Source organism: Staurois parvus, unplaced genomic scaffold (genome assembly GCF_062004578.1).
Source record: "Staurois parvus isolate SC_StPar_1 unplaced genomic scaffold, SC_StPar_1.0 ptg000525l, whole genome shotgun sequence".
Taxonomy (NCBI): Eukaryota; Metazoa; Chordata; class Amphibia; order Anura; family Ranidae; genus Staurois; species Staurois parvus.
Window position 1 is genome coordinate 9,530,464 of NW_028318321.1, and position 27,087 is coordinate 9,557,550.

General features: G+C 43.3%; 1 protein-coding gene across 2 annotated transcripts in view; it reads right to left on the reverse strand.

Moving 5' to 3' along the window:
- LOC149451731 (alpha-2-macroglobulin-like) overlaps window positions 1-23,768 on the reverse strand; it is a 141,504-nt gene extending 117,736 nt beyond the window's left edge. For both annotated transcript variants that reach the window (XM_089690324.1, XM_089690323.1), the window contains exon 1: window positions 23,641-23,768. In XM_089690324.1, the coding sequence (XP_089546450.1) occupies window positions 23,641-23,714 (74 nt within the window). In that variant the 5' untranslated portion in view covers window positions 23,715-23,768. The remainder of the gene's footprint in view (window positions 1-23,640) is intronic.
- Between the last annotated feature and the right edge of the window lie 3,319 nt (window positions 23,769-27,087).

Sequence of the window (27,087 nt, forward strand, 5' to 3'; positions counted from 1 at the left end):
AGCCAATATCTTGCTCTTGTCACTCCTGCTGCTGTCCATATCTTTGCTACCACTCGTTACCAATTTTTTGGCTTGTTTACTAACTACACTTCTGTTTAATCCCTAACTGCTATATCTGCTACTGGACCCCGGGTTGCTCGCCTCCTGGTGGGGTGATCCTGAGGACCGCAAGTTGGTACTAACATGCAGCAAAACCCATCTCCACCATCAGGAGCTCTTGTGAATACCAGTTAATATTTAGACCCTTCACCCATTGTCCCCGTTAGATGATTCCCCCTCTATTACTGTTCTGGTGTCAAACCAAAATTTGGAATTTCCTTTTAATATCACTTTTGATGATAACAGTAAACAGGACAAACAGAGAAGGTGTATCTCCCTAAAGGGGGCATAGACAGCAATAAACACTGACTGACAGATCCCTCTCCACTCTATCCAAAGCTAAAAGAAAAAAGTTTTTCTTTTAGTTATATTTTAATGTAAATGAGTCCACCATAAGGGCAGATTCCTTACGGCAGAAGTGTCAATATGGACTTTGCTGAGTGCTAGACACAACCTTTCCATAAGCTATTTTTTACTTCACTTATTTATTATTTATCTATTAATTATTATTTATTGTTTCTTTTTTACTTCACTTGCAATATGTCATTGAACTTGCTATGGAACTGACATTTGAGAAAGTGTCCTTTCCCTCCCTACATGTCATAGCCCTCTCCTCTTCTTGGAATGTCTAATTACTGTCTGTATGGCCCAGCTCCTCTGTCCCTCCTCTCACATAAACCCTTGTGTAGCAGCTGGGGAGGAGCACAGGGGAATATTATAGTGTCACTGGAGCACCTGTAATATGGTAAATATAATCCTATGGGAAGATTGTTGTTCAGATTATTGGTTTGGCAAAAGAGTCTCTTAGTCTCTTTAACAGGGACATGCATGATTCAACCACTTGCTAATGAGTATCATCACCCATCTCCATGCAGAGATCACTGGCCTTCCCATTGGACATGATGGCCTGACACATGAACATGTACCAAATGCAAAAGTGCAATACATCTGAATTTACAGTTTTCTCCTAGTCCCCCTTTAAAGTTCTACAAATACCTGTTGAGCCTGCCAATGAAGTCCACCTAATGCAGCTTCCTGTGGTGGTGTGACAACAATGTTGCACTGCTCCTGAATTCAGAGCAGAGTTTCTACTGTCACATAGGCTATGCTTGCATTTCACAGGGGGGATTGGCTATCACCATTTTCACTGCCGATTTCCAAGTCTGTTGACACGCTGTGGTCAATTTTCTTAATATAGGGAGTCTCAGTATGACCACTGACATTGCCAAAAAGCCCACGCATTATAATTAGTGAATGTACCGCTACAGAAAACTGTCAGAGACTACATACATACTACAGGAGATAGTCAACAAACATACCATAGGAGTTGTTGGAGACTGGCTCCTACATAGTATAGGAGCTTCAGGAGACACTAATGGACTGGAAAAACATTACATGAGAGGGATTTAGATCACTGCTACTACAGCCTCTTCACAATAAAAGATCCCCCATTTGTGCTTCTCATAGCCATCTTAAAAATTACTTGTGCCATATTTGATATTTCTATCAGCAAGATCTGTTACAAAAAAAAAGGGAAAAGGGGTTGACAGGCCAGAATAAAATAAGATAGTGAACAAAAAGTAAACCAAACCATTTACATACGCACCAGAACCTAGTATAAGTAAAATTTTTCTGTCCAGTGGCTTTGGAAGAAGCTAGATAATGAAAATGCAGACTACTGTGTGTTAGGGCCTTGAGGACCACGCAACAACTGACAAAGGACTGGAATTAGCACCTTGTCAACATAGTCACTGCCTTCTGGAGTGCGAGCACTGCCTCTGTTGATGAATCACACCCCACTGTGAGCTTGGAGTTTAGATTTTCCTATAGAAGCCTTAAAGATAGATTCCTATGGAATCATTAAAGATGAGCTTCAGTGTCCCCCCCAAAAAATTAAAAGTTGGCAGCTACAAATACTGTAGCTGCTGACTTTTAATATAAGGACACTTACCTGTCCAGGGATCCAGCAATGTCCTCACCTGAGCTGATTCTTCAGTCTGCTTCAGGTGCAGGAGCCAGCATCTTGGGTAAGGGAAACTGGCAGTGAAGCCTTCTAGCTTCACAGCCAGTATCCTACTGCACATGCGTGAGTCGTGCTGCAATCTGTGAAAGGTAACACAGCCTTCTGGGACCTGTGATGTATTCCAGAAGGCTGTAGAGGGAAGGAGGAGGGGCCCAATGTTGCCATGTCAATCTCACTGTCAAAACCAGGTATTCCCCCCCCCCCAAAAAAAAAGTGCCAACTGTGGCAGTGGAGGAGGGAAGATGAAAAGAAGCGGAGCTTCCCCTTCTGGGTGAAGATCCGCTTTAAACATCCAAATCCAATATAGTACTTTTTTCTATTATTTTACCCGTAACAGAGTACATTGACTGATTCCTCATTCCTAACCCCAGAAACCACTAAACAGCTCATCCACTCCCTCATCATATCATGACTCGTCTACTGCAACTCCCTCCTCACTGGCCTGCCTCGCTGCTGGCTATCCCCGCTTCAGTCGATCCTGAATACGGCTGCCAGACTCATTCACCTTTCCAACCGCTCCGTCCCCCCTCTGCCAATCCCTCCACTGGCTTCCGATTGCACAACGGATCAAATTTAAAATCCTAACACTGACGTACAAAGCTGTCCACCATACTGCCCCGAACTACATCACCGACCTAATATCCAAGTACCACCCAGCACGCACACTCCGCTCTTCACAAGACCTCCTTCTCTCTAGTTCCCTGGTCTCCTCCTCCCATGCCTGCCTCCAGGACTTCCCCAGGGTGTCACCCATCCTCTGGAACTCCCTTCCCCAACCCATCAGATTATCACCTACTCTCCTCTCCTTTAGGCACACCCTGAAAACCCATCTCTTCAGGGAAGCCTACCCCCTGCTAACTTGACCAACCTCCTCCACTCTTCCTACCACTCCATCCCCCACAGCTATCTCCTCCTGTACCACTATCCCCTCCCTCCTAGATTGTAAGCTCGAAAGAGCAGGGCCCTCAATCCCCTCATGTTTTGCATTGTATTGGTATTGTTCTGTCACATGTTCTGTCCCCCTTTGTAATGTACAGCGCTGAGTGAACTATTGGCGCTTTATAAATACTGTATAATAATAATAATAATAATCTGCAGTAAAAGGAGAACTGTATTTAGTGGGTTGCAGTTTTTCTGGTACCAAAAGAGCTTTACTGAAAACAATATTGTACAAATATAGCTCATAGAAATAAACCATAAGGTGTAACATAGGATTAGTAAATGAGACAGGTACATACAGTTTATAGTGGCAATAGTGGCGCACGCAGGGGCCAACATGGCTGTAATCATAATGTGTCGAACAGGAAAAGATCATAATTAGAGATGAGCGAAGTATTCAAAAATTCGATTCGGCTGATTCGGCGAATTCGAGGAATAAATTCGATTCGATGCAAATATATTCGCTGCGAATTTAACTTATAAAAGGGTGTTTCTAGGCTTCAGAGAGCCTTCATATTAGTGCAGAACACTGTACCTTTAATTTAAATGCCCTTGGAGTCTGCTGGGGAAGAGAAATAATACTGTCAGTCAGTATGACATGCAGATGAGTGCCGTCGATCTTAGAATCACCGCACACTTCACTCATTTGGGCAGTCACGGGGCCAAAACCAGAGTGTGGAGCCACAGTGTGGCGGTGGAGGCAGCAGCAATGGGAGGCCATACAGCACCCTATGACAAAAATGGAACCCACCAGCAGTGTGAGGAGACCTGAAAGTGGCACATGGCAGAGTGTGGCGATGGAGACAGCAGCAATGGGAGGCCGTACAGGGACCCATGAGAGACTCTGGACCAGGCAGCAGCATGAGGAGGCGGTACAGGGGCCCATGGCAGATTATGGGCCTGGCAGCAGCAATGGGAGGCCCGTAATCTGCCAGCACCCTATGACAAAAAATGGAACACACCAGCAGTGTGAGGAGACCTGAAAGTGGCACATGGCAGAGTGTGGCGATGGAGACAGCAGCAATGGGAGGCCGTACAGGGACCCATGAGACACTGTGAACCTGGCAGCAGCATGAGGAGGCGGTACAGGGGCCCATGGCAGATTACGGGCCTGGCAGCAGCAATGGGAGGCCCGTAATCTGCCAGCACCCTATGACAAAAAATGGAACACACCAGCAGTGTGAGGAGACCTGAAAGTGGCACATGGCAGAGTGTGGCGATGGAGACAGCAGCAATGGGAGGCCGTACAGGGACCCATGAGAGACTCTGGACCTGGCAGCAGCATGAGGAGGCGGTACTGGGGCCCATGGCAGATTACGGGCCTGGCAGCAGCAGTGGGAGGCCCGTAATCTGCCAGCACCCTATGACAAAAAATGGAACACACCAGCAGTGTGAGGAGACCTGAAAGTGGCACATGTTTGGGGCATGATTCATGGCGGATTTAGTCAGTTGTGTCAGGAAATGGTGGTTTGAAATCCAGACTAATCCACGCCTGATTCATTTTCACAAACGTGAGTCTCTCCACACTTTGGGTGGACAGTCGTGTCCTCCGCGGAGTTACAATACCTCCTGCCGCACTAAACAAGGGCAAATTCAGCTAGTTGGGGCCAAAGGTCAAGTTTCGTTGCCCAGTAGTCAAGGGGATTGTCTACCTCGGTTGGCAGGGTGCTGTCCAAGTAGGCCCAAGCCTGTTGTTTGAGGTCCTGCTCCAGGTCCACCTGATGCTGCTGCTGGTGAGGCTGGTTAGTAGTTTCCTCACTGCGCTGGTGAAGAAAGCTACTCATCATCGACTGCAGACTGAGGCAGCTGCTGCTGGTGGAGCTGCCACTGCTCCTACCACCCCACCCCTCCCCTGCTGCCATGGCAGCGGAACGCGAGCGCACAGGGCCCACAGTGTCTGAGGATGGACGTTGGCGCAGAAAGGCAGAGACCAACTGACTACATAGGTGGTTTTTATAGTACGTTATTTTGGCCTCCCTCTCAGCAGGTGTGAAAAAGGCCACCATTTTTGAACGGTAGCGAGGGTCCAACAAGGTGGACAGCCAAAAGTCATCCCTCTGTCTGATGGTTATTATTCGGCTGTCGCTACGCAAGCAACCGAGCATGCTATGGGCCATTTGTGCCAAGGAATGCGAGGGACTCCCTGCCTCCATCTCCACAGCATACTGCCACGGTGCGTCTGGGTCCTCTGTCTCCTCCTCCTCCTCCTCCTCTACCAGATGCTCCTGCTCCTCCACTCCTGTCCGCTGAGTGGGAATACCACCTATTTCCCTCAATAATTCCTGAGCACAAATGTCCTCCTCTACCTCCTCCTCTTCTTCCTGTCCTGCCCCCACAGGGGTCATGTGGCGTTGAGATCTGTGCGCCACGTCTACCGCACCCTGACCAGCCATTGTTAACAGCATTTGTTCCAGGACGTGCAACAGAGGAATGACGTCGTTCATCCCATAGTCCTGCCGACTCACGAATAGCGTGGCCTCCTCAAAGGGCCTGAGCAAGCGGCAGGTGTCACGCATGAGCTGCCAATGGCTGACATCTAAGTTACACAGGGGAGTACCTTTATCCGCTTGTAACATCAGGAAATCGGTGATGGCCTTTCGCTGTTCGTAAAGGCGGTCTAACATGTGTAGGGTTGAATTCCACCTTGTGGCAACGTCGCAGATCAGGCGATGCTGTGGAATTCCGTTCTGCCGCTGCAGCTCAAGGAGGGTGTGCTTTGCGGTGTAGGAATGGCTGAAATGCATGCAAAGTTTACGTGACATTTTAAGGATGTCTTGCAGTGGGATGGTGGATTTTAGGAACCGCTTGACAACCAGATTGAACACGTGAGCCATGCATGGCGCATGGCACAACCTTCCTTGACGCAGAGCAGACACCATGTTCTTTCCGTTGTCGGTCAACATGGTTCCGATTTTCAGTTTGCGCGGAGACAGCCATCTGTCGATTTCTCTGTTCATTACACTCAGAAGTTCCTCCCCTGTGTGACTACGTTCGCCAAGGCATACCAGGTGCAGCACAGCGTGACACCGTTGCGCCCTGCACATGTGATATGCCGGTCGGGTAATGGGACTTGGCACGGGGGTGGCGGCTGAGGACACGGCGGAAGAAGAGGTGGTAGAGGCGGACATCTTTTGTGGACCAAGGACGTGCAAACGTGGAGGCAAAAGCGGCGTGACCTGTCCAAGTTGCTGGTGCGGCTGTGCCGGCACCACGCTCACCCAGTGGGCCGTAAATGACATGTACTGTCCCTGACCGTAGTTACAGCTCCACACGTCGGCGCTGCCGTGCACTTTGGCAGAGACCGACATGCTCAAAGACTGGCCCACCATCTCTTCTACATGTGAATGCAGGGCTGGCACTGCCTTTTTGGTGAAGAAATGACGGCTTGGCACTCTCCACCGCGGCGCGGCACAAGCCATCATTTCTCGGAAAGGTGCTGAGTCCACCACTTGGAAAGGGAGGGACTGCAGCACCAGCAACTTGGACAGGAGGACGTTCAGCTTTTGCACCGTCGGGTGCGTGCTCGCAAACTGTTGTCTCTTGGAAACGGATTCCAAGAAAGACTGCTGCCGGAATCCGTGAAGAGGAGTAGCAGGAGAAGGAGCATCTGAACGAGCGGAAGATGCCAACGAGCGACAACTCCCCTCAGCAGAGGTGTTGGAGCCTTGACTGGCTGATAGAGGGCGATTGACATCGGGTGACGGAGCAAGTAACGGAGCGGGTGATGGAGCGGGGGCTGGGGCAGGCAGAACCGCCGTATCTTTATCACGGTTTTCCCAGGCCACCAAATGGCGACGCTGCATATGCTGACGCAACGCTGTAGTCCCAACATGGGCCCCCTGGCCACGCTTGACTTTCTGGCCACATAGTCGACATACGGCTACGTTTACTTCCTCGGGCGGCTTGACGAAAAATTGCCACACCGCCGAGTAGGAAACTTTGCCCCCGATACTCCTCACTGGCTGACTGCTACTTCCTCAGTGCACACCGGCACCACTACTGGCCGTGGTGGTAGGCTGCAGTGGAGCTGGTGCTCTACTCCGTGGCCGTTTGCCTCCACTGACACTGCTGCGACCCTGCTGCCTCCTGGGCAACCCACCGACTGTTTTGCTCGCTGCCAAGCTGCCACCCTCTTCTCCTGATGATGCGGAAGCAATAGCCTGATGACGACGAGGCTGCCAAGTGCGATCAGCCTCATCATCATCAATTAGGGTCTCCGCCTCACTACTAGCCCCCTCGGCTGCGTGTGGGTAAGGAGACAGACCTGTCTCTAGACCGGCTACCGAGCCACTCTCCTCGCCACTACTTCTTCGCCTGGCTGCTGAAGAGGCGGATGTCTCCCCCCGTTCCTGACCGTCCTCTGTTAGCTCTTCCTCACTGTACAGTGGGGCTGAGCCCACAGCATGCGATACTTCGCTTGGTGAGGGAACACCAAAGGACAGGGGCAGGTAGAGGACACGTGATTTCAGTGGGCATGCTCCCGGGCCATGCCAACTAACGGTTGTGTCTGACGTACCCACCGACCGTTGGCTGTAGGTGTCAGAGGTGACCTGGGAAGAGGAAGACGACCGAGCCAACCAATCGATGACGGCAGGGTTGTCGGTGGAGACACGACCGCTGGATGACACCGGGAGCACTGGCCTCTGGCTGCGACTAGTGCTGCCTTGACCCCTTCCTCTGCTGCCACGTCTGCTCGCTCCTAAAACATTGCCTCCTCTGCCACTCCTCTGCATGTTGTCTGACATACTCTTTAATTCAACGATTCTGTGTCCCTGAGTAACAATTCTGTGTCCCTGAGCAACAATTCTGTGTCTGTCCCTGAGTAACAATTCTGTGTCCCTCAGTAACAATTCTGTGTCCCTCAGTAACAATTCTGTGTCTGTCCCTGAGTAACAATTCTGTGTCTGTCCCTGAGTAACAATTCTGTGTCCCTCAGTAACAATTCTGTGTCCCTCAATAACAATTCTGTGTCTGTCCCTGAGTAACAATTCTGTGTCCCTGAGTAACAATTCTGTGTCCCTGAATAACAATTCTGTGTCCCTCAGTAACAATTCTGTGTCCCTCAGTAACAATTCTGTGTCCCTCAGTAACAATTCTGTGTCTCTCAGTAACAATTCTGTGTCTGTCCCTGAGTAACAATTCTGTGTCCCTGAGTAACAATTCTGTGTCCCTCAGTAACAATTCTGTGTCCCTCAGTAACAATTCTGTGTCTGTCCCTGAGTAACAATTCTGTGTCCCTAAGTAACAATTCTGTGTCCCTCAGTAACAATTCTGTGTCTGTCCCTGAGTAACAATTCTGTGTCCCTGAGTAACAATTCTGTGTCCCTGAGTAACAATTCTGTGTCCCTCAGTAACAATTCTGTGTCCCTCAGTAACAATTATGTGTCTGTCCCTGAGTAACAATTCTGTGTCCCTGAGTAACAATTCTGTGTCCCTAAGTAACAATTCTGTGTCTGTCCCTGAGTAACAATTCTGTGTCCCTCAGTAACAATTCTGTGTCCCTCAGTAACAATTCTGTGTCTGTCCCTGAGTAACAATTCTGTGTCCCTGAGTAACAATTCTGTGTCCCTCAGTGACAATTCTGTGTCCCTCAGTAACAATTCTGTGTCCCTCAGTAACAATTCTGTGTCTGTCCCTGAGTAACAATTCTGTGTCTGTCCCTGAGTAACAATTCTGTGTCCCTCAGTAACAATTCTGTGTCCCTCAGTAACAATTCTGTGTCTGTCCCTGAGTAACAATTCTGTGTCTGTCCCTGAGTAACAATTCTGTGTCCCTGAGTAACAATTCTGTGTCCCTGAGTAACAATTCTGTGTCCCTCAGTAACAATTCTGTGTCCCTGAGTAACAATTCTGTGTCCCTCAGTAACAATTCTGTGTCTGTCCCTGAGTAACAATTCTGTGTCCCTGAGTAACAATTCTGTGTCCCTCAGTAACAATTCTGTGTCTGTCCCTGAGTAACAATTCTGTGTCCCTGAGTAACAATTCTGTGTCCCTCAGTAACAATTCTGTGTCCCTGAGTAACAATTCTGTGTCCCTCAGTAACTATTCTGTGTCTGTCCATGAGTAACAATTCTGTGTCCCTCAGTAACAATTCTGTGTCCCTCAGTAACAATTCTGTGTCTGTCCCTGAGTAACAATTCTGTGTCCCTGAGTAACAATTCTGTGTCTGTCCCTGAGTAACAATTCTGTGTCCCTCAGTAACAATTCTGTGTCCCTCAGTAACAATTCTGTGTCCCTCAGTAACAATTCTGTGTCCCTGAGTAACAATTCTGTGTCCCTGAGTAACAATTCTGTGTCCCTCAGTAACAATTCTGTGTCCCTCAGTAACAATTCTGTGTCTGTCCCTGAGTAACAATTCTGTGTCCCTCAGTAACAATTCTGTGCCCCTCAGTAACAATTCTGTGTCCCTCAGTAACAATTCTGTGTCTGTCCCTGAGTAACAATTCTGTGTCCCTGAGTAACAATTCTGTGTCCCTCAGTAACAATTCTGTGTCCCTGAGTAACAATTCTGTGTCCCTCAGTAACAATTCTGTGTCTGTCCCTGAGTAACAATTCTGTGTCCCTCAGTAACAATTCTGTGTCCCTCAGTAACAATTCTGTGTCTGTCCCTGAGTAACAATTCTGTGTCCCTGAGTAACAATTCTGTGTCCCTGAGTAACAATTCTGTGTCCCTCAGTAACAATTCTGTGTCTGCCCCTGAGTAACAATTCTGTGTCCCTCAGTAACAATTCTGTGTCCCTCAGTAACAATTCTGTGTCCCTCAGTAACAATTCTGTGTCTGTCCCTGAGTAACAATTCTGTGTCCCTGAGTAACAATTCTGTGTCCCTGAGTAACAATTCTGTGTCCCTCAGTAACAATTCTGTGTCCCTCAGTAACAATTCTGTGTCTGTCCCTGAGTAACAATTCTGTGTCCCTCAGTAACAATTCTGTGCCCCTCAGTAACAATTCTGTGTCCCTCAGTAACAATTCTGTGTCTGTCCCTGAGTAACAATTCTGTGTCCCTGAGTAACAATTCTGTGTCCCTCAGTAACAATTCTGTGTCCCTGAGTAACAATTCTGTGTCCTTCAGTAACAATTCTGTGTCTGTCCCTGAGTAACAATTCTGTGTCCCTCAGTAACAATTCTGTGTCCCTCAGTAACAATTCTGTGTCTGTCCTTGAGTAACAATTCTGTGTCCCTGAGTAACAATTCTGTGTCCCTGAGTAACAATTCTGTGTCCCTCAGTAACAATTCTGTGTCTGTCCCTGAGTAACAATTCTGTGTCTGTCCCTGAGTAACAATTCTGTGTCTGTCCCTGAGTAACAATTCTGTGTCCCTCAGTAAAAATTCTGTGTCCCTCAGTAACAATTCTGTGTCCCTCAGTAACAATTCTGTGTCTGTCCCTGAGTAACAATTCTGTGTCTGTCCCTGAGTAACAATTCTGTGTCTGTCCCTGAGTAACAATTCTGTGTACCTGAGTAACAATTCTGTGTCCCTCAGTAACAATTCTGTGTCCCTGAGTAACAATTCTGTGTCCCTCAGTAACAATTCTGTGTCTGTCCCTGAGTAACAATTCTGTGTCTGTCCCTGAGTAACAATTCTGTGTCTGTCCCTGAGTAACAATTCTGTGTCTGTCCCTGAGTAACAATTCTGTGTCCCTCAGTAACAATTCTTTGTCCCTCAGTAACAATTCTGTGTCTGTCCCTGAGTAACAATTCTGTGTCTGTCCCTGAGTAACAATTCTGTGTCCCTCAGTAACAATTCTGTGTCCCTCAGTAACAATTCTGTGTCTGTCCCTGAGTAACAATTCTGTGTCCCTAAGTAACGTTTCTGTGGCCCTAAGTAACGGTTCTGTGTCCCTAAGTAACGATTCTGTGGCCCTAAGTAACGTTTCTGTGGCCCTAAGTAACGTTTCTGTGGCCCTAAGTAACGATTCTGTGGCCCTAAGTAACGTTTCTGTGGCCCTAAGTAACGTTTCTGTGGCCCTAAGTAACGATTCTGTGGCCCTAAGTAACGTTTCTGTGGCCCTAAGTAACGTTTCTGTGGCCCTAAGTAACGATTCTGTGGCCCTAAGTAACGTTTCTGTGGCCCTAAGTAACGTTTCTGTGGCCCTAAGTAACGTTTCTGTGGCCCTAAGTAACGATTCTGTGGCCCTAAGTAACGTTTCTGTGGCCCTAAGTAACGTTTCTGTGGCCCTAAGTAACGTTTCTGTGTCTCTAAGTAACGTTTCTGTGGCCCTAAGTAACGTTTCTGTGGCCCTAAGTAACGTTTCTGTGGCCCTAAGTAACATTTCTGTGGCCCTAAGTAACGATTCTGTGGCCCTAAGTAACGTTTCTGTGGCCCTAAGTAACGATTCTGTGGCCCTAAGTAACGATTCTGTGGCCCTAAGTAACGTTTCTGTGGCCCTAAGTAACGATTCTGTGGCCCTAAGTAACGATTCTGTGGCCCTAAGTAACGTTTCTGTGGCCCTAAGTAACGTTTCTGTGGCCCTAAGTAACGATTCTGTGGCCCTAAGTAACGTTTCTGTGGCCCTAAGTAACGTTTCTGTGTCTCTAAGTAACGTTTCTGTGTCCCTAAGTAACGATTCTGTGGCCCTAAGTAACATTTCTGTGGCCCTAAGTAACGTTTCTGTGTCCCTAAGTAACGTTTCTGTGTCCCTAAGTAACGTTTCTGTGTCCCTAAGTAACGATTCTGTGTCCCTAAGTAACGTTTCTCTGGCCCTAAGTAACGTTTCTGTGTCCCTAACTCTCTCCCTCAATACAGCCAGGTCTGCCTCTCTTGAATGACTGGAGGCAAATGGAGAATTCTAAAATGGCCGCAATTTATAGCTCGACCATTACACAGTGCTGGCTGGCTGGCTGCTAATTGGCTAATGCGATCACATGTCATGAATGAATGCATTATGGGTCAGCGCGCCTTGTCTGCGCGCCTTCCCAGAGATCCCCGCTCCGTCGCCGCACATGTCGCCGCCATTTTTGGAAAAATTTCGATTCGCGCATCCGAAGTCTGCTAATCTTCGGATTCGTCGCGAATCGAAATTTTCCTAATATTCGAAACGAATTCCACTTCGCCAAGTTCGATTCGCTCATCTCTAATCATAATCCATATATTGGTAAAACAATACAGAGCTAAGGGTGTACTGGTGCGGCACAGGAAAAAGAAGCATGCAACTTGGTCCCCCAAATGCACACCCACACATCTTGGTAGCAGTTGTATTGGGCGGGGCTTAAAAACGTTTTGGGTGTGGAAGCCTAATTATAAAGATGAAGCTGTTAAACAAAAGACTGAAAAATATTGTAAAGTTTTATCCATTTTCAATATGTGGGTTAAATGCATGTGGAGGAGTAGGGGTCCTTGAAATGGAAAACACAGGAGTCCCAGTATGGATCTTACCATACACTAGGACAAGAAAAATAGGAAAAACGAAAAAAAGGGGGGAAACACAGTAGGATGGAAAGGGGAGAGAGAGCAGAAAGAAGGGGGGAGGAGGGAGGGAATTTTGCCACGGGGTGTTAGCATACATCCTCCTGTCTCTTCAGAAACAGGAGAGGGAGGAAGGTAAAACTTGAGGGTGCAGGGATCATAGATGAAGTAAATGAGTTGTGAAGCGGGTTACCAGTTGGTAATCCAGCCAAAGCTGCCAGACAGAGAGAAATTGGCCATGTCTTCCAGTATGGCTGTTAGCTTTTCGTTAATTAAAAAGCCCTGACCTCTGGACTTGACCTCCTCAAATTGAGGACCTGGTGTCCTCCACATGCTCGCTATAGTCTGTTTTGTGACCATAAAAATAAACCTGATGAAGGCGTGGGAGTGCCAGGGAGCCCCTGCAATCCACTGGAATAGGAGGACCTCTCCTGAATTTTTCTGAAGATTGAGTTTTGTAACTGAGTGAATCATATTATAGACACATATCCATAGTCTCGGAGCCACCGGACAAGACCACCATATGTCTTATAGCCTCGGAAACAAAAAGCATCATAGCTGGGGATGCATTTTACTATACATGCAGGGGTGAAATACCAGCAGGAAAGGACCTTATAGGAATTCTCCAAGGCCTGTATGTTACGAGAGCATTTTGCAACTGATTGCCAAATTGGCACCCAATCCTTGATTATCAAAGTTTCCTGAAGGTATTTCTCCCATTGAGCACAGTAAGCGGGTAAAGATTCAGAGACATGGTTTCGGAGAGCTTTATAAATAGTGGATAAGGCTCCTTTCATATTGGCAGGTGATTTGCATAAAGATTCAAAGCTAGTTAAAGTTCTCGGGGCCATACTATTGTGTAGCAGCGGTCTAATAATAAAAGTTGTAAATAGCGAAACAGCTCATTAGAGGGAGTGTGGTAGTGTTCCTGAAATTGCAGGAAAAAACATGGGCCATTCACTGTCAACATTGAGTATATGGTTGTGAATCCCTGTGTGATCCACCACCTGAAGGCAGCCTTATCAGACTCCCCAGGGGGAAACAAAGGACAGTCAAATATCTGTAATAAGGGGAGATGAGGGGACATTAGTCCTGCCGAGTATTTGCAGGAATCCCATATTTTTAATGTATGAGTCAGGATGGGATTGAGAGATTTATGTCCGGATGGTGGGGGGAGACAGATAATGAAAGATAATTGGATCTGGTGAACCTCCAAGGTATCCAGCATAGTCCAGAGTGGAAGGCTGGGTCCCAAGAAATACTGTACAAGGGGTGTGATTTGAACAGCTATATAGTAGTGCTGGATATGTGGGATCCCTAACCCACCTCGAACTCTGGGGTAGAAGAGAAGATGGCGAGATAGCCTAGGATGTCCTAAGGCCCAAATGAAGTTCAAGATTTGTCTCTGCAGTATACGGAGAGTAGGGGATGGAATATGAATAGGAAGGATGCAGAAAGGGTAGAGCAATTTTGGTAGATATGAAATTTTAATAGTATGGGCCTGGCCAAACCAGGACAGAGACAATGAGTTCCAAGAAGAAAGTAGTGTTCTCTGCCAGCGAAGTAGTGGCAGAATGTTGGCTTGGTAGAGAGAGTCATAAGTGGGAGTGGGGACTACTCTTAAGTATGGCAATGTATGGGTCCATTGAAAAGGAAACTGAGACTGAATGCGAGCACGGGTCAGTGCATACAGGGAGACATTTAATGCCTTGGATTTTATAGGGTTCACGTGCATGCCCGAAAGTGTAGCGAACTGTGAAGGAAGCTTCTGTATGTTGGGGAGGGATATATGTGATGGGGTCAAATATAGCAAAATATCATCTGCGAAAAGGGCGGTTATGTGCTGGATTCTGGCTATTTCTAAGCCTTTAATATCAGGTTGAGATCAGTTTTGAGCGGCAAGGGGCTCGAGTGCTAATATAAAGAGAAGGGGGGAGAGAGAGGGCACCCAGAAAGGGCACCCCTGGTGGGTCCCTCCCCTTATGGGGAACAGGGTAGACTGCGCTACCAGATCGTGGCTGAAGGAACGCTATATAAGGCAGAAATTCACTTAAAAACTTCATCCCCCATACCCAAGTGCTGTAGGGCAGACATAAAGAGGTCCATGATAACGTGTTGAATGCTTTATTCATGTCCAATGAAAGAAGCATTAATTACTGGGAGTGTTGGTGGGCTAAATGGCTAAGCAAAAATGCATGGCATATGTTGTCGTCTGCTTGGCGGTGAGGCATGAAACCTACTTGTTCTTTGTGGATTACCTTTGTTATTATGTTGTTCAATCTGGTTGCCAGGGTCTTTGTCAAGGTCTTGATGTCTACGTTGAGTACCGAAAAAGGTTGGTAGTTTGTGTATCTTTACCAGGCTTAGGAAGCATCACTATGTGTGCTTTAAGCATGTCAGATGTAAGTTGGCCCTCATGCTTAAATTGATTAAAGGTCTAGGTTAGGAAGGGTGCCACTATGTCAGCAAACTTCTTATAGAACAGGGTCTGCATGTTTGTGTGTTTTCAGCTCCATAATTGTGCGTCTGATTTTAGTTTCCGTGAGGTCTGCTCCCAGGTTCGACTATTGGTCAGCTGTAATTTCCAGAAGGGGGTTTGCAATTCAAAGATCTCCTCCATAGGAGCATTCCTCTTGCCCACAGGTTGCAGTTTTTCAAATTATAGATGTTGTGAAATATTGATAAAGTAGTACTACACTACTTGCTGTCATCTATTGAATCTGATCATCGAGATACTGCTTGTTCTTTTAGATGGGAGCTCTGCATCCGGTATATACTTTAGAAACCTTGCTAGGGTAATGTTGAGAAAATCTGCATCTGGTATATACAGTACTTTAGAAACTTTGCTAGGATAATGCTGAGAAAGTCCATCAAAGTGTATCTTAACCCAAAAATTCTATAACAGGAAGTGCCCAAGCAAGGACCTTCATAGCAAAATTTGTAGGCATTATTTTAATGAAAGATGCAGACTTAAAAATATGAAAAATTGCTTTGGAAATGTTGTTCATTTATTATGACTTAAATTATATTTTTGTGATTAGGTTACCATATATTTTAAGTAATGTTCAATGGCTGGATCGAATTGTGAAGAACCAAAAAAGAAATGGTAAATCTTGGCACCTAACGGAATATAAGATTCTATAACACATAACTCATTGCCATATCTATCATTAAATAATCTTAAAAGGCCATATTCCCAGAAGGGGGTCAGGAGGAAGGTTTTCTTCTAGCACCACTTAACAAGGCACAAGGTGTACTTATTCACACACAAATCATAATTATCTTTCGCATGATTACATTTATACTAATGCCTACATGATTGTGGAGAGATTTAATAATGTGCTCTGAAAGCTTTACACAAATGATATAGGTTCTGGCTGTTGGACAACAATCTAAGACTTTAATTACACACTCCACTGGGGACATTTCCTCCCATGTGATAGTACAGTACACTTAACAAACATTTCTTTATTAAGAAAACAGCTTGACTGGAGGCACAGTTTTTGTTAAAGAAACACAAAAAGTTGTTAATTTAAATGCAGTTTCTTTAGACCTGTGGTTAGTTCAGAGAGTCGAAACATGGTGCTCATGAACATTACATTTCCTATGTTTTTACCCTGTCTATCTTATCCCACTGTTGATGTCAGTAGAAGGAATGATGCCTCATTATTAGTGTCATTAGGAGGAACAGTCCACCAAGGGCCGGACAAAGGCAAGCAAAGGACCATATCCAGCCTGTGCACCTCAGTTTGGAGACCACTGATCTAAGAGAAGTAAACTGACAAGGTTTTAGTGAGACTTATACTTAGGCCTGAATGCATAGCTCCCAACTGTCACTAAATTTGGAGGGACTGTCCCTCTTTTAGATCCAAATCCCTCTGTCCCCCTTTTTCTCCATTTGTCAATTTTTGTTCTGATGTATTTTGTTCTGATGTCCTTTACCTACAGAACTTATACTAAAAAGTGCCCCTCTTTTTCATCTAAGAAAGTTGGAGATATGTGATTGTATGCTTTTTACCCCTTATATGCTGGCAGACATATGAATAGATGTCATAGCCACCCAAGGCACGCCAAGGCTGGGGATACCAGGGCAGTGTGCCAGGCTATATCAGAACACTGAGAGCCATTGACTAGATGAGTAGGGTATACTATTGCCCTACTTTACTAGCCCTTGGCCACCCTACCAAATTAAGCCATGACAGTAATCTGTCCCATTTTTAACTGGCCTAAGGGATGCCAGGAATGCACTAGGGCTGATCTTGTACTGATTGCTGACAGATCCTTCGACTTAGCACACAGTTTGAAAAAGTTAGAAAAATGGTCTGTAGCACCTCAGTAAACACGAATTAGAAGCATGTAAGTGCAGAAGCAAGACTCCATTTATTTTGGTCAGTGACCATATGTAATATGGTCGCAACAATAGAATATTTGTCTTTTCCAGGCCTACTCCAAACATGGACACTCCTAAGTTTCACTACTAAGAATTGAAAATCAGTAATTTAGTTTCTGTTCCTATAGTATCTTTCAGGTGGTAGTCCCATTAGATCCCAAAATCTGTATACTGGGTATTCTGGATGACTGAATTGCAGAATCTGGTATATTCAGACCCCCCTCCCTCCCACAATACATAAAGAATGGCTAAATCAAATGAACAATACATAAAGACTCGTACACCTTCTTTTCCAAGAGGATATAAAAGGCAGATGTACTGATAGGGTATAGTATTAATAAAATGTAGCACATAACTGACCCCATACCCGCCTCATTTCATTTAAAGTCCTGCCTAAATATAACAAAATAAACAGCCTGTCCCATTCAGATATGTAATGTGCATACACTCATCCACGTGGCCATAAACCAAACCATAAATGGACAAGCCTCATATATCACCATATCCACAAAAAATTGCTATCTGGCTATGGGGATCAACATATTTGCACCAATGTATTCAATGATCCTTACCCCAGAAACATTTTGGGGAAGAATAACCATGTGTTCCCTTAGAATAAAAAAAAGTTCTCCCAAAATCAAGAAACTGAAACCCTACAAAAAATTATTTCAAATCACATGGTAAAGAAAAATGGTGGCTATTGTTTGTTTTTCTTCTATTTATAAACTAGCTGCCAGAATGGGCACCACACTGAGCATGTGCAGAAGTGACTGTGTTGTGACATCACGTGCATGATTACATCATAGCATCTTCAACTTATATATGGGGCTCGTCCATTATTGGTTTGGTTTTTGGCCACATGGATGAGTGTACCCTCATTACATACACTATATTGCCAAAAGTCACCATGATAGGTTTCCACCTGTGCAAAGTCCATCCCTGAAATTTCCTTGTTACTAAATATTCCACGGACAACTGTTAGTGGTATTATAACAAAGTGGAAGCAACTGGAAACAACAGCAACTCAACCACAAAGTGGTAGGCCACGTACAATGACAGAGCGGGGGGTCAGCGCATGCTGAAGCGCACAGTGCACAGAAGTCACCAACTGCCTGCAGAGTCAATAGCTAAAGACCTCCAAACTTCGTGTGGCCTTCAGAGTAGCACAACAGTGTGTAGAGAGCGTCATGGAATGGGTTCCATGGCCAAGGAGTTGTGTCCAAGCCTTACATCACCATGTGCAATGCAAAGCATCAGATGCAGTGGTGTAAAGCATGCTGCCACTGGACTCTAGAATAGTGGAGACGTGTTCTCTGAAGTGATGAATCACGCTTCTCTGTTTGGCAATCCGATGGACGTGTCTGGGTTTGGCGGTTGTCAGAAGAACGGTACTTGCCTGACTGCATTGTGCCAAGTGTAAAGTTTGCTGGAGGGGGGATTATGGTGTGGGGTGGTTTTTCAGGGGTTGGGCTTGGCCCCTTAGTTCCAGTGAAGGGAACTCTTAAGGCGTCAGCATACCAAGACATTTTGAACAATTTCATGCTCCCAACTTTGTGGGAACATTTTGTGGATGGCCCCTTCCTGTTCCAATATGACTGCTCACCAGTGCACAAAGCAAGGTCCATAAAGACATGAATGAGCGAGTTTGGGGTGGAGGAACTTGACTGGCCTGCACAGAGTCCTAACCTCAATTCGATAGTACAGCTTTGGGATGAATTAGAACAGAGACTGCGAGCCAGGCCTTCTTATCTGACATCAGTGCTCGACCTCACAAATGCTCTTTTAGAAGAATGGTCAAACATTCCCATAGACACACTCCTAAACCTTTTGGACAGTCTTCCCAGAAGAGTTGAAGCTGGTATAGCTGCAAAGGGTGGGCTAACTGAATATTTAATCCTACGGAGTAAGACTGGGATGCCATTAAAGTTCATGTGTGTGTAAAGGCAGGCATCCCAATACTTTTGGCAATATAGTGTATCTGAGTGAGACAGGCTGTTCATTTTGTCATATTTAAACAGGACTTTAAATTGAATGAGGCAGGTTTGAGACAGATACTTTTGTTGTTGGGTTGTACCAAATATTGGAAATTTGCAATCATTATTACCACCTTGTATGGGGTTGGTTATGTGTTACATTTTATTATCACTAATAAAATTAAATCAAAATATTACACACAGGAGAATCTCTCCTAGGACTTTATATCCACTTTCCACACTTTATATTCACTCTCCACACTTTGGAGTTTTTTTTTAACTATGAATATGCTTTTTAACCAATTTTCACTAGTAAATTCATTATAATACCTTATTTCTCTTAATGGTATAATGCGTCTTGGTCTCCCACTCTACTCTAGTGCTTTATGTTGGCATAGATGTGTGATGGGCACACCCCTCATGATAAGTGTTTTCTTGCAGACTTGTAATACAGAGGAAAGTGTGTCTGACCAGGTTTGTTAGATCATGGAGTGCACTGGGCAGTGTTTTCTAACCCTGGTGTCTGCTGGCCTGCACAGTCATGTTAAGACACAGTACACAACTGCTATAAGAACAAATCATGTGTAAGACTATAAAAATGCAGGTTGTAAGTACAATGTCTATCAGACTGAGCATCTGTTTTTTGTGACTTTAGTAGGTCTTTAAGCTCAACCTATCATTCAAGTGATGGGCTGCACAAGCCATAATGACTGCTTAGAGCCAAGAGCAGCTGGTTCCAATACCTTTGCTCTGCTCTTGGGGCAGAGGTACTATAGCTAGTGTAGTGAAGTCACACTAGTCAGCTCTTCATTAGGTCAGAAACACGCAGACTCAGTTCTTCTCCTGTCTCTTCCACTTTAGCCAGATCCACTTCTTTGATGTTATTGCCTGCTGGTGGACCATGGAAACCAACAGAAGAAAGGTCCATGGCTTATGGAATGGGTTACTTGTAACTGCTGGAGGGGGATACTGTAGTAACAGGGGAGAGAGGTGTTGCTCTAGGACAGAATATATTATAGGTACCAGAGGATGGGGTATACAGTGCAGAGTAGAAATATTTGTCAATGCTGGATGGTGTATATTCTGGCTTCTGGATGAATATATTGTGGTTGCAGTAAGACGTGCATGGCAGCTGAAGGAGAGAAGTGTATTGTGGCTGTTAAGTCTGGGAAGAAAGGCTTTTTGTGGTTGCTCTAGGGGTGTATTAACTCTTGTACAGGAGGGAGGTGACTGTTGGAGGCAGGTTTTGTGGTTGTCGAACAGAGTTATTGCATTGCTGCCATATATTCTAAAAATTATTAATCATATTCAGATATCCATATATTTTCCATCTGCTATTCAGCCAGGTGTTTGGTACTTTATGCTGCGTAATATGTTTTGATCTGTATTAAGCTAGTATTACACTTTTTATTTGGTGACAAGTTGGTACTTTGAGCAAACTTTTGGTTTTTGGTAGTAGTTTAATTTTAAATATAGAATTGACTTAGCAAACCATACCAATGGAGGAGTTTGAAACTTTTGTAAAGGTATCCTGCCCTCTGACTTCCAGTTTTCCTGCTGCTACCCAGACCAATGCCTGCATGCCTTCCCCGCCATAGAAAGAGGTACATGTTTCCTATATTCCCATTCTCTGACTTGGTTGTCACTCCTTAACATTTCAGTGATGTACATGCCATAGCTATTGATAACTGAGGACGCAGTAAAGCATGTATAAGTGTGTAGTACTCCATAGAGATTGGGTTTTAGGAATTTTGGCAACATTATTGTGACCATTCAATGCATACCCGTACAAATGATTCAGAGGTTTTTTTTTGGTGGGGGGCAGGGCATTGTTTTAAAATTCAACTCTGGAAAGAATCATCCCTGGTGTTTGGGTTGTGACCATAAAGACAGAGCAATCTTCAGCTGGCCATAGATTTATTTTTTTCATCAGCCAGCAGCTGATGGAAAAAACAAAACAAAAAAAAAACAAGCAGATTCCCCAGTCCACTTCTCTTGTGTGGATGGAGGAATCCTCCCCCCCATGCTATTGTATTTCTCCACTGTCAGAATACATTGATCAGCACTGCAGCCAATTGGCTGCATGCGCTGATCTAATGAAAATTTTCCAACATTCCCGTTTGAGAGAAATCAATCATTAGATTGACTTCTCATGAGTGGGAATAGCCATAGATGGATCAAAATTCGTCTGGTTTCTGCTGAAGTTGCCAAATTTTGTTCCATCTATGGCAAGTTTTGTAGCTTAAACTGTACTTACTGTCAAGAGGAGACCCAAAAATTCCCCTAGGCCACAGAAATCCCACAAAGAGAATTTAGCAGCCAAAGTGATGGCATTCTTATTTTGGGGAAAGATGACTGCTATTTAACAACTTCTAAAAAGTCTGACCATCACAGCAAGTTATATAACACTTTTAGAAAATTATGCAGGAGCTGATCTGTAAACAGCAAGAGAAACCATCTGCCTGACAAGTTTCAGCCATTAGATAGGCACAGTTCACACTGTTAATTCAGCCTAGAATATTATTTGTTTCCAAAATCAAAATAATGAAATATGGGGACAAACATTTCCAAACATTTCTGATGCAACATCTACTGACGACATCTATGGGGTGATTTACTAAGGATAAATAGACTGTTTACTTTGCATGGAAAGTTGTTCTTTGAAAGAGAATTTTCCCAGAGCTTAGTGAATGAAGGGAAGCTCTGCTGACTTCCATCATCCAATCAGATTCACAAGTAAGCAAAATTATGATTTTTTTTTATTTTCCTTGCACATGATTGGATTTTCTTTACAAAGTGAAACTTCAACACATTCACTCAGCTCCAGGGCAAATTTCCTTGCAAAGTGCATCTTCCCTTGCAAAATGAACGGGCTAGTTGCCTTTAGTAAATCAAGCTTTGCAACCCAACCATCTGAATTCAGTTTGCATAATATTTTGAGCAGCAGCATAAGAAGTCTGTAGCCCTAGGGGGAGTTAAATTGGAATAAATATCTGAACCATGCCTGTAACTCATTTTATTCTGTGCAAATCCTGATCAGCACACAGTTGTATCCTGTTTTTCAGCTACATTTTTCCGCATTGACTGACTGTGAAGTAAAAGTGTATATATGCTAAAGCACATTGAGAGTTAACATACATGAAATGATGGGGGACATATTCCTAACTAAAATGTAATATGCTTTAGAAACAATGGGGAAGATTTACTAAATCTGAAGCACTCAGAATCGGCTGCAGCTGTGCATGGTAGCCAATCAGCTTCTAACTTTAGCTTGTTCAATTAAACTTTGGCAATAAAACCTGGAAGCTGATTGGTTTTTATACAGAGCTGCACCATATTTTGCACTCTCAGTTTTAGTAAATAACCCCCAGCCTTCCCCTTTTTTTTTTTTTTTTTGTTACATAAATTATAGCCCGAAGCATAACATATAATGTAGGTTTATTATTAGAGAGAGCTAAGTAAGACAAATTGCAAACCTGTGACGGCATCTTTAAAAGCAATCAAATGAACAAAACTAAAAAAGAAATCTGCATAAAGCTCACAACTTAATAAAAAAATCTAAAATAAATTACATATTTTTAAAATAACTTCCCCAAATATAAGTATTAGCTTAGCAATGCAATAAATCACATTTTTATTGTAATAAACATGTTAATAATGGTAAAAATAATAAAGTTGTATTAATACAAATATAATTAATATTACTACAACTGGTAATCAGCACCTTCATTATTACCAATATTTTAGCATTAAAAACTTCTACAGTTACTGATTTTAATACCAACAAAGTTAACTAATAATTGTTATTTTATTAAATGGTATTTCTCCTGAGATAGTTATTATATAATCTAGCATTTAACAATGCAGTAAAAAAAAAACCCCAAAAAACCAAAACACTATTATTCTAATGACAAAAGCACAAATAAATAATAGTAAAGTAGTAATAACAATTACATTCTTATAGCAACAAGCCATAACTGTGTCATTTAACTCAGCATCCAGCATAAAAATAACAACAATACAAAAAAAAAAAAAGATAAATAAAACACACACACAGTATAAATGTTAATAAAAATAAAGTAAATTTATATTTGTTATTTCTTATTTTTCTAAAAATGCAACAATCTAGTGACCTACAATCTAACAACATAAAAGACAATTATTTTTTGATAATAATAGTAGTAACCAGGGGCAGACTGACCATTTGGAAACTCGGGCACTGCCCGAGGGCCCGAGGTCAGTAGGGGGCCCCATGAGATGCCCCTGGTACCTTTTTCATAGGCTTTTTTGAGTTTGGGCAAGGACTCAGGGGCCCCATGATCCCCTATTGCCCGGGGGCCCCATGAGTTGTCAGTCCACCCCTGGTAGTAACATTTAAATAAAAGAAGTATATAATATATTGCATGTAGTATATATATTAAAAAAAAGGAAAGCAAGTAATAATAAAATCATTATTTCAACTAGGAAATACAGTATAATATGAATATAGTATATTATGAATATAAAATATATAATAAAACCAAAAACATTAATGCAATTATTATAAGTAATAGTAATAAAAAACAGAATTTACATTTGCTCTGTTGTTATACTATTATAGTTAAACATATAACAATGGAGTAGAAAACAATATTTGTGTTTATAATAATAACTTTCAATAGCCACAGTAATCATTCTAAGACAACAATTATTATTTTAATAATTATTATTATTCCTGCAATTACTATTTAGTACAATATAAAAAAGCTAGTAGTAAAAAAATTATATTTATTAGCACTATCATCTGTAATACTGTAAAAAAAGGAATTTCTTACGGGTTGGAGTTGCTTGGTTCTCCTCCATGAAGGACGGTGAGAAGCAGGCACAGTACCAGTGCGGAGCTCCACATTCTGCAGCCCAGATTTGTTGGTCAGGAGGAAGAGCCCTGCAGAGACAAGGCTTTATAAAGCTCCATCTGTGTACAGCCCCTCTGGCAATCACACAAGAGTTACACACTCCACACAAACACTGACCCTTGCACAAGGCTGCTCTGTAAATGATGCAGTGTGTTTGCCTTGCCTTCTATCTATTTACAGAACTGTTTTTTTTTTTTAATCAGGTCTTTTTGCTAAACTTGTATAACCTCCTGCCCAGCAAGACAAAAGGAAATCTGAATTGTGTTAGGAATTACAATGAATAGTGAATGCCTGCTGCTGTCACAGTGGGGTCTAAACCTGATGACATTTTCAAATGAAAGCATGAGAAACAGATTTAGTTACAATCTGGCATAGAGATCCTCAGGTTGTATCAATTACCTGGCACAGAAACAGGGGTACACAAAGGTCTCCAGTGTGTATCACAGGCCTTCTCCTTTCACAGCATATAACAGAAAATCAGAGAGAGAGAAACCTTCTTTTCCTGTGCAGTCCAACAATACAGGCTGTGCAATCTCTTCATTCACTGGTCAGTTTTTAAGACCATGGCTTAATCCTTAGGCCACTCAGTTTACTTCTCACATGTGTGGGATTATTAAGAGGTTACTGGTTTTCATACTTTCTTTTTTCAATAGATTTTTCTTTATTTTAAGTTTGCGTGATCTCCTCCACAGCAGAGAACTTTACAGCCCATATTAATAAAAACTACAAATCAAAGCTCAACCCACGAAGTAAAGAATTAATTCACCCTCCACCTGCTTGTGTCACTGATCTTTGCAATCCTCATGGGTTATGCTGGATGAAAAATCTCCATCATCCACCACCTTTCTGAGTATCTACTGCATGGTCCCCCACTGTGATCTGTGGCTCTTTCTTCCAACCCCAACTTCACTAATGTGTCCTAGTGGCTGAAACAAAGAACCACAGCACTCAGAAGGGTCCAGGCATCTGGCCTGCCCAGAGGTTTTGAATGCTGCAGATGTAATTCAGTCAACATAACTTGAGAAGATAATGGAGACTTGTGGTATGGGCAGCGGAAGGGGATAGTATATCCCTTCCCTTTTCCAGGTTTGGCTTCAATTTTGAGGTGAGAATGGTGAGCACAAGGGAGACATTTGTCCCTTGGCTGATCACATCATATATTTGGGTTACCATCACCTTTCCCCTGACTAGGGACCTTTTATTATTGCACATCGTTGGTATGTGTATAATTCATGTCCTTTTAAATTCACTATTATTCTTTTAAGCGCTGCACTTTATAAATTTTATTGAGTCTCTAGCAATACACACTAAAAATGAGCATGTGCAGAGTATCTCCTAGAGCTCTGCATTATTAGCAGATGGATTGGGGATAGTAGAAGAAGGGGAGGATCAGAGAAGTCAGGATCAAGCAGCCTTTTTACACAATGCGGAGGAATAACTACTTAGGTTTCACAGTGAGTATAACAAGCATGCGTTACGGCATATACAGACTGATTTTACTGTTGTGCGTTTAGTAACACTTTAACCCCTTATTTTGGTATCCTTACACCTCATTAATGGTTGCCCATCATCAAGACAAAGGCCAGTCTTGATGATGGAAATAAGCTGGTTTTTGATGACTTTATAAGGGTGCAATTGGCTCTACATCACCGAGGGTGATGCTTGTGTCTACTAGCCTGTTCTTGTGCCAGAAAAACAACCCCTCATTAGCCTCATTATTTTATGATTTTTGTTTTTTTTATAAATTATTCTTATTATAGGAACACAAAAAATGTACATCAAAGAATGTTAAGCATACAAACAAGACACATATTACAAGTTTCAGATCTATCGCTTACTGCATGAGGTGGTCAGTAAAATAAACAGAAACAACTGGGACCTATGGTTTGTTTGCAGAAATTTCAGGTCCTGAATGGAACTTCTATGACTGTGTGAAGAAAAAGAAGAGGGGATCATTCAATTTTCTCATGTCTTATCCTTTATTGTTTTGCAGTATTGTAGTTGTGTCATCTGATTTCCTCATGTACACTAAGTGACCTTTTTTTCTGTATCAAAATCAAAGGAATATTGAACAAAAAAACAGAAGGGGGCAATCACATCCCTCTGGTTCATTTTCTCAGTATCGGGATGGGAAAAGGTGTGGGGGAGAAGTAGGTGAAGGGATTGGTGGATAATGAGTGGGCCAGGGAGGAAGGAGTAGAAATAAAGAAAAGAAAAAATGGGGTAACAGACGTAGGGAAAAGAGGCCAGATGAGGGTAATGCAGAGGTGAGAATGGCAGAGTCTAGAGGAATAAGAATAGGCTGTAGAGCGATGGGGAGAGGACTGGGTGGGGAACAGAGAGTTCTCACTACCTTGTGGTAGGAAGGAAACAACACATGCAATCTAGCCTAAGTATCAACCAGGGTCTTTCTTTTTTTTTTTTTTAATATTTTATTAAGAGATAAATTCTTATTAAGGCAGGGATGCCTAGACTCTCTGAAGAAAAATTAGAGGCCCTAGAGAGAATTATCACCCCGGAGGAAATTAATTTGGCCCTGGGTCATGAATGCAGTAGGAGAGGGGTTGGAAATGAGGGAAGAAGAACTGCAGGCATATATAACTATTATTCTTAAAGAAGGGAAGGATAACTCACAGTGCGCTAGTTACAGACCCATATCCCTACTAAACATCGATACAAAATTGAATGCGAAAGTACTGTCAACTAGACTGAAGGAGTTGATGCTGGAGTGGATACACCTGGATCAGGTGAGATTTATCCCTGGAAGAGAAGGGAGGAACAATGGCTTGAGATCATTCTTTCTTTTACAAAGAGCAAAGAGAGAAACAGCCTACAATATTCCTGTCAATTGATGCTGAAAAGGCTTCTGACAGGGTCGACTGGGGATTTATGTTTGTTACGTTAGAGGCCTTAGGAATAGGGCCTAAAATGTTAAAGTAAAATGTTAATGTATTTAGCCGAAAGATCCAAAAAGTTTAATTCTGTGACAATTTCTGGACTCTATTACCCCCTCTCCAGTGTCCTTCCACAGTGTCTATTCCACAAAATTTCAACAAACTCGGATCCGAATTGTGGAATTCCTTAAAGTGTCTAGAGACACTGTGATCTTTTTTACCTTTTATAATATAATAATAATATATAATAATAGAGTCCAGAAATTGTCACAGAACGAAACTTTTTGGATCTTTCGGCTAAATACATTAAAACCCAAGGGATTAAATATTGAGTTAGATTTAAATTGTTTTATTTCAGATAGATAAAAATATGGGGCCAAATAATTTTTATTGGAGTCTGAAGGAGTAGGTTTTATTCTATTTTATTTTATCTAATTTATCTTATTTTATTTTTATAGATATTTTATGGATT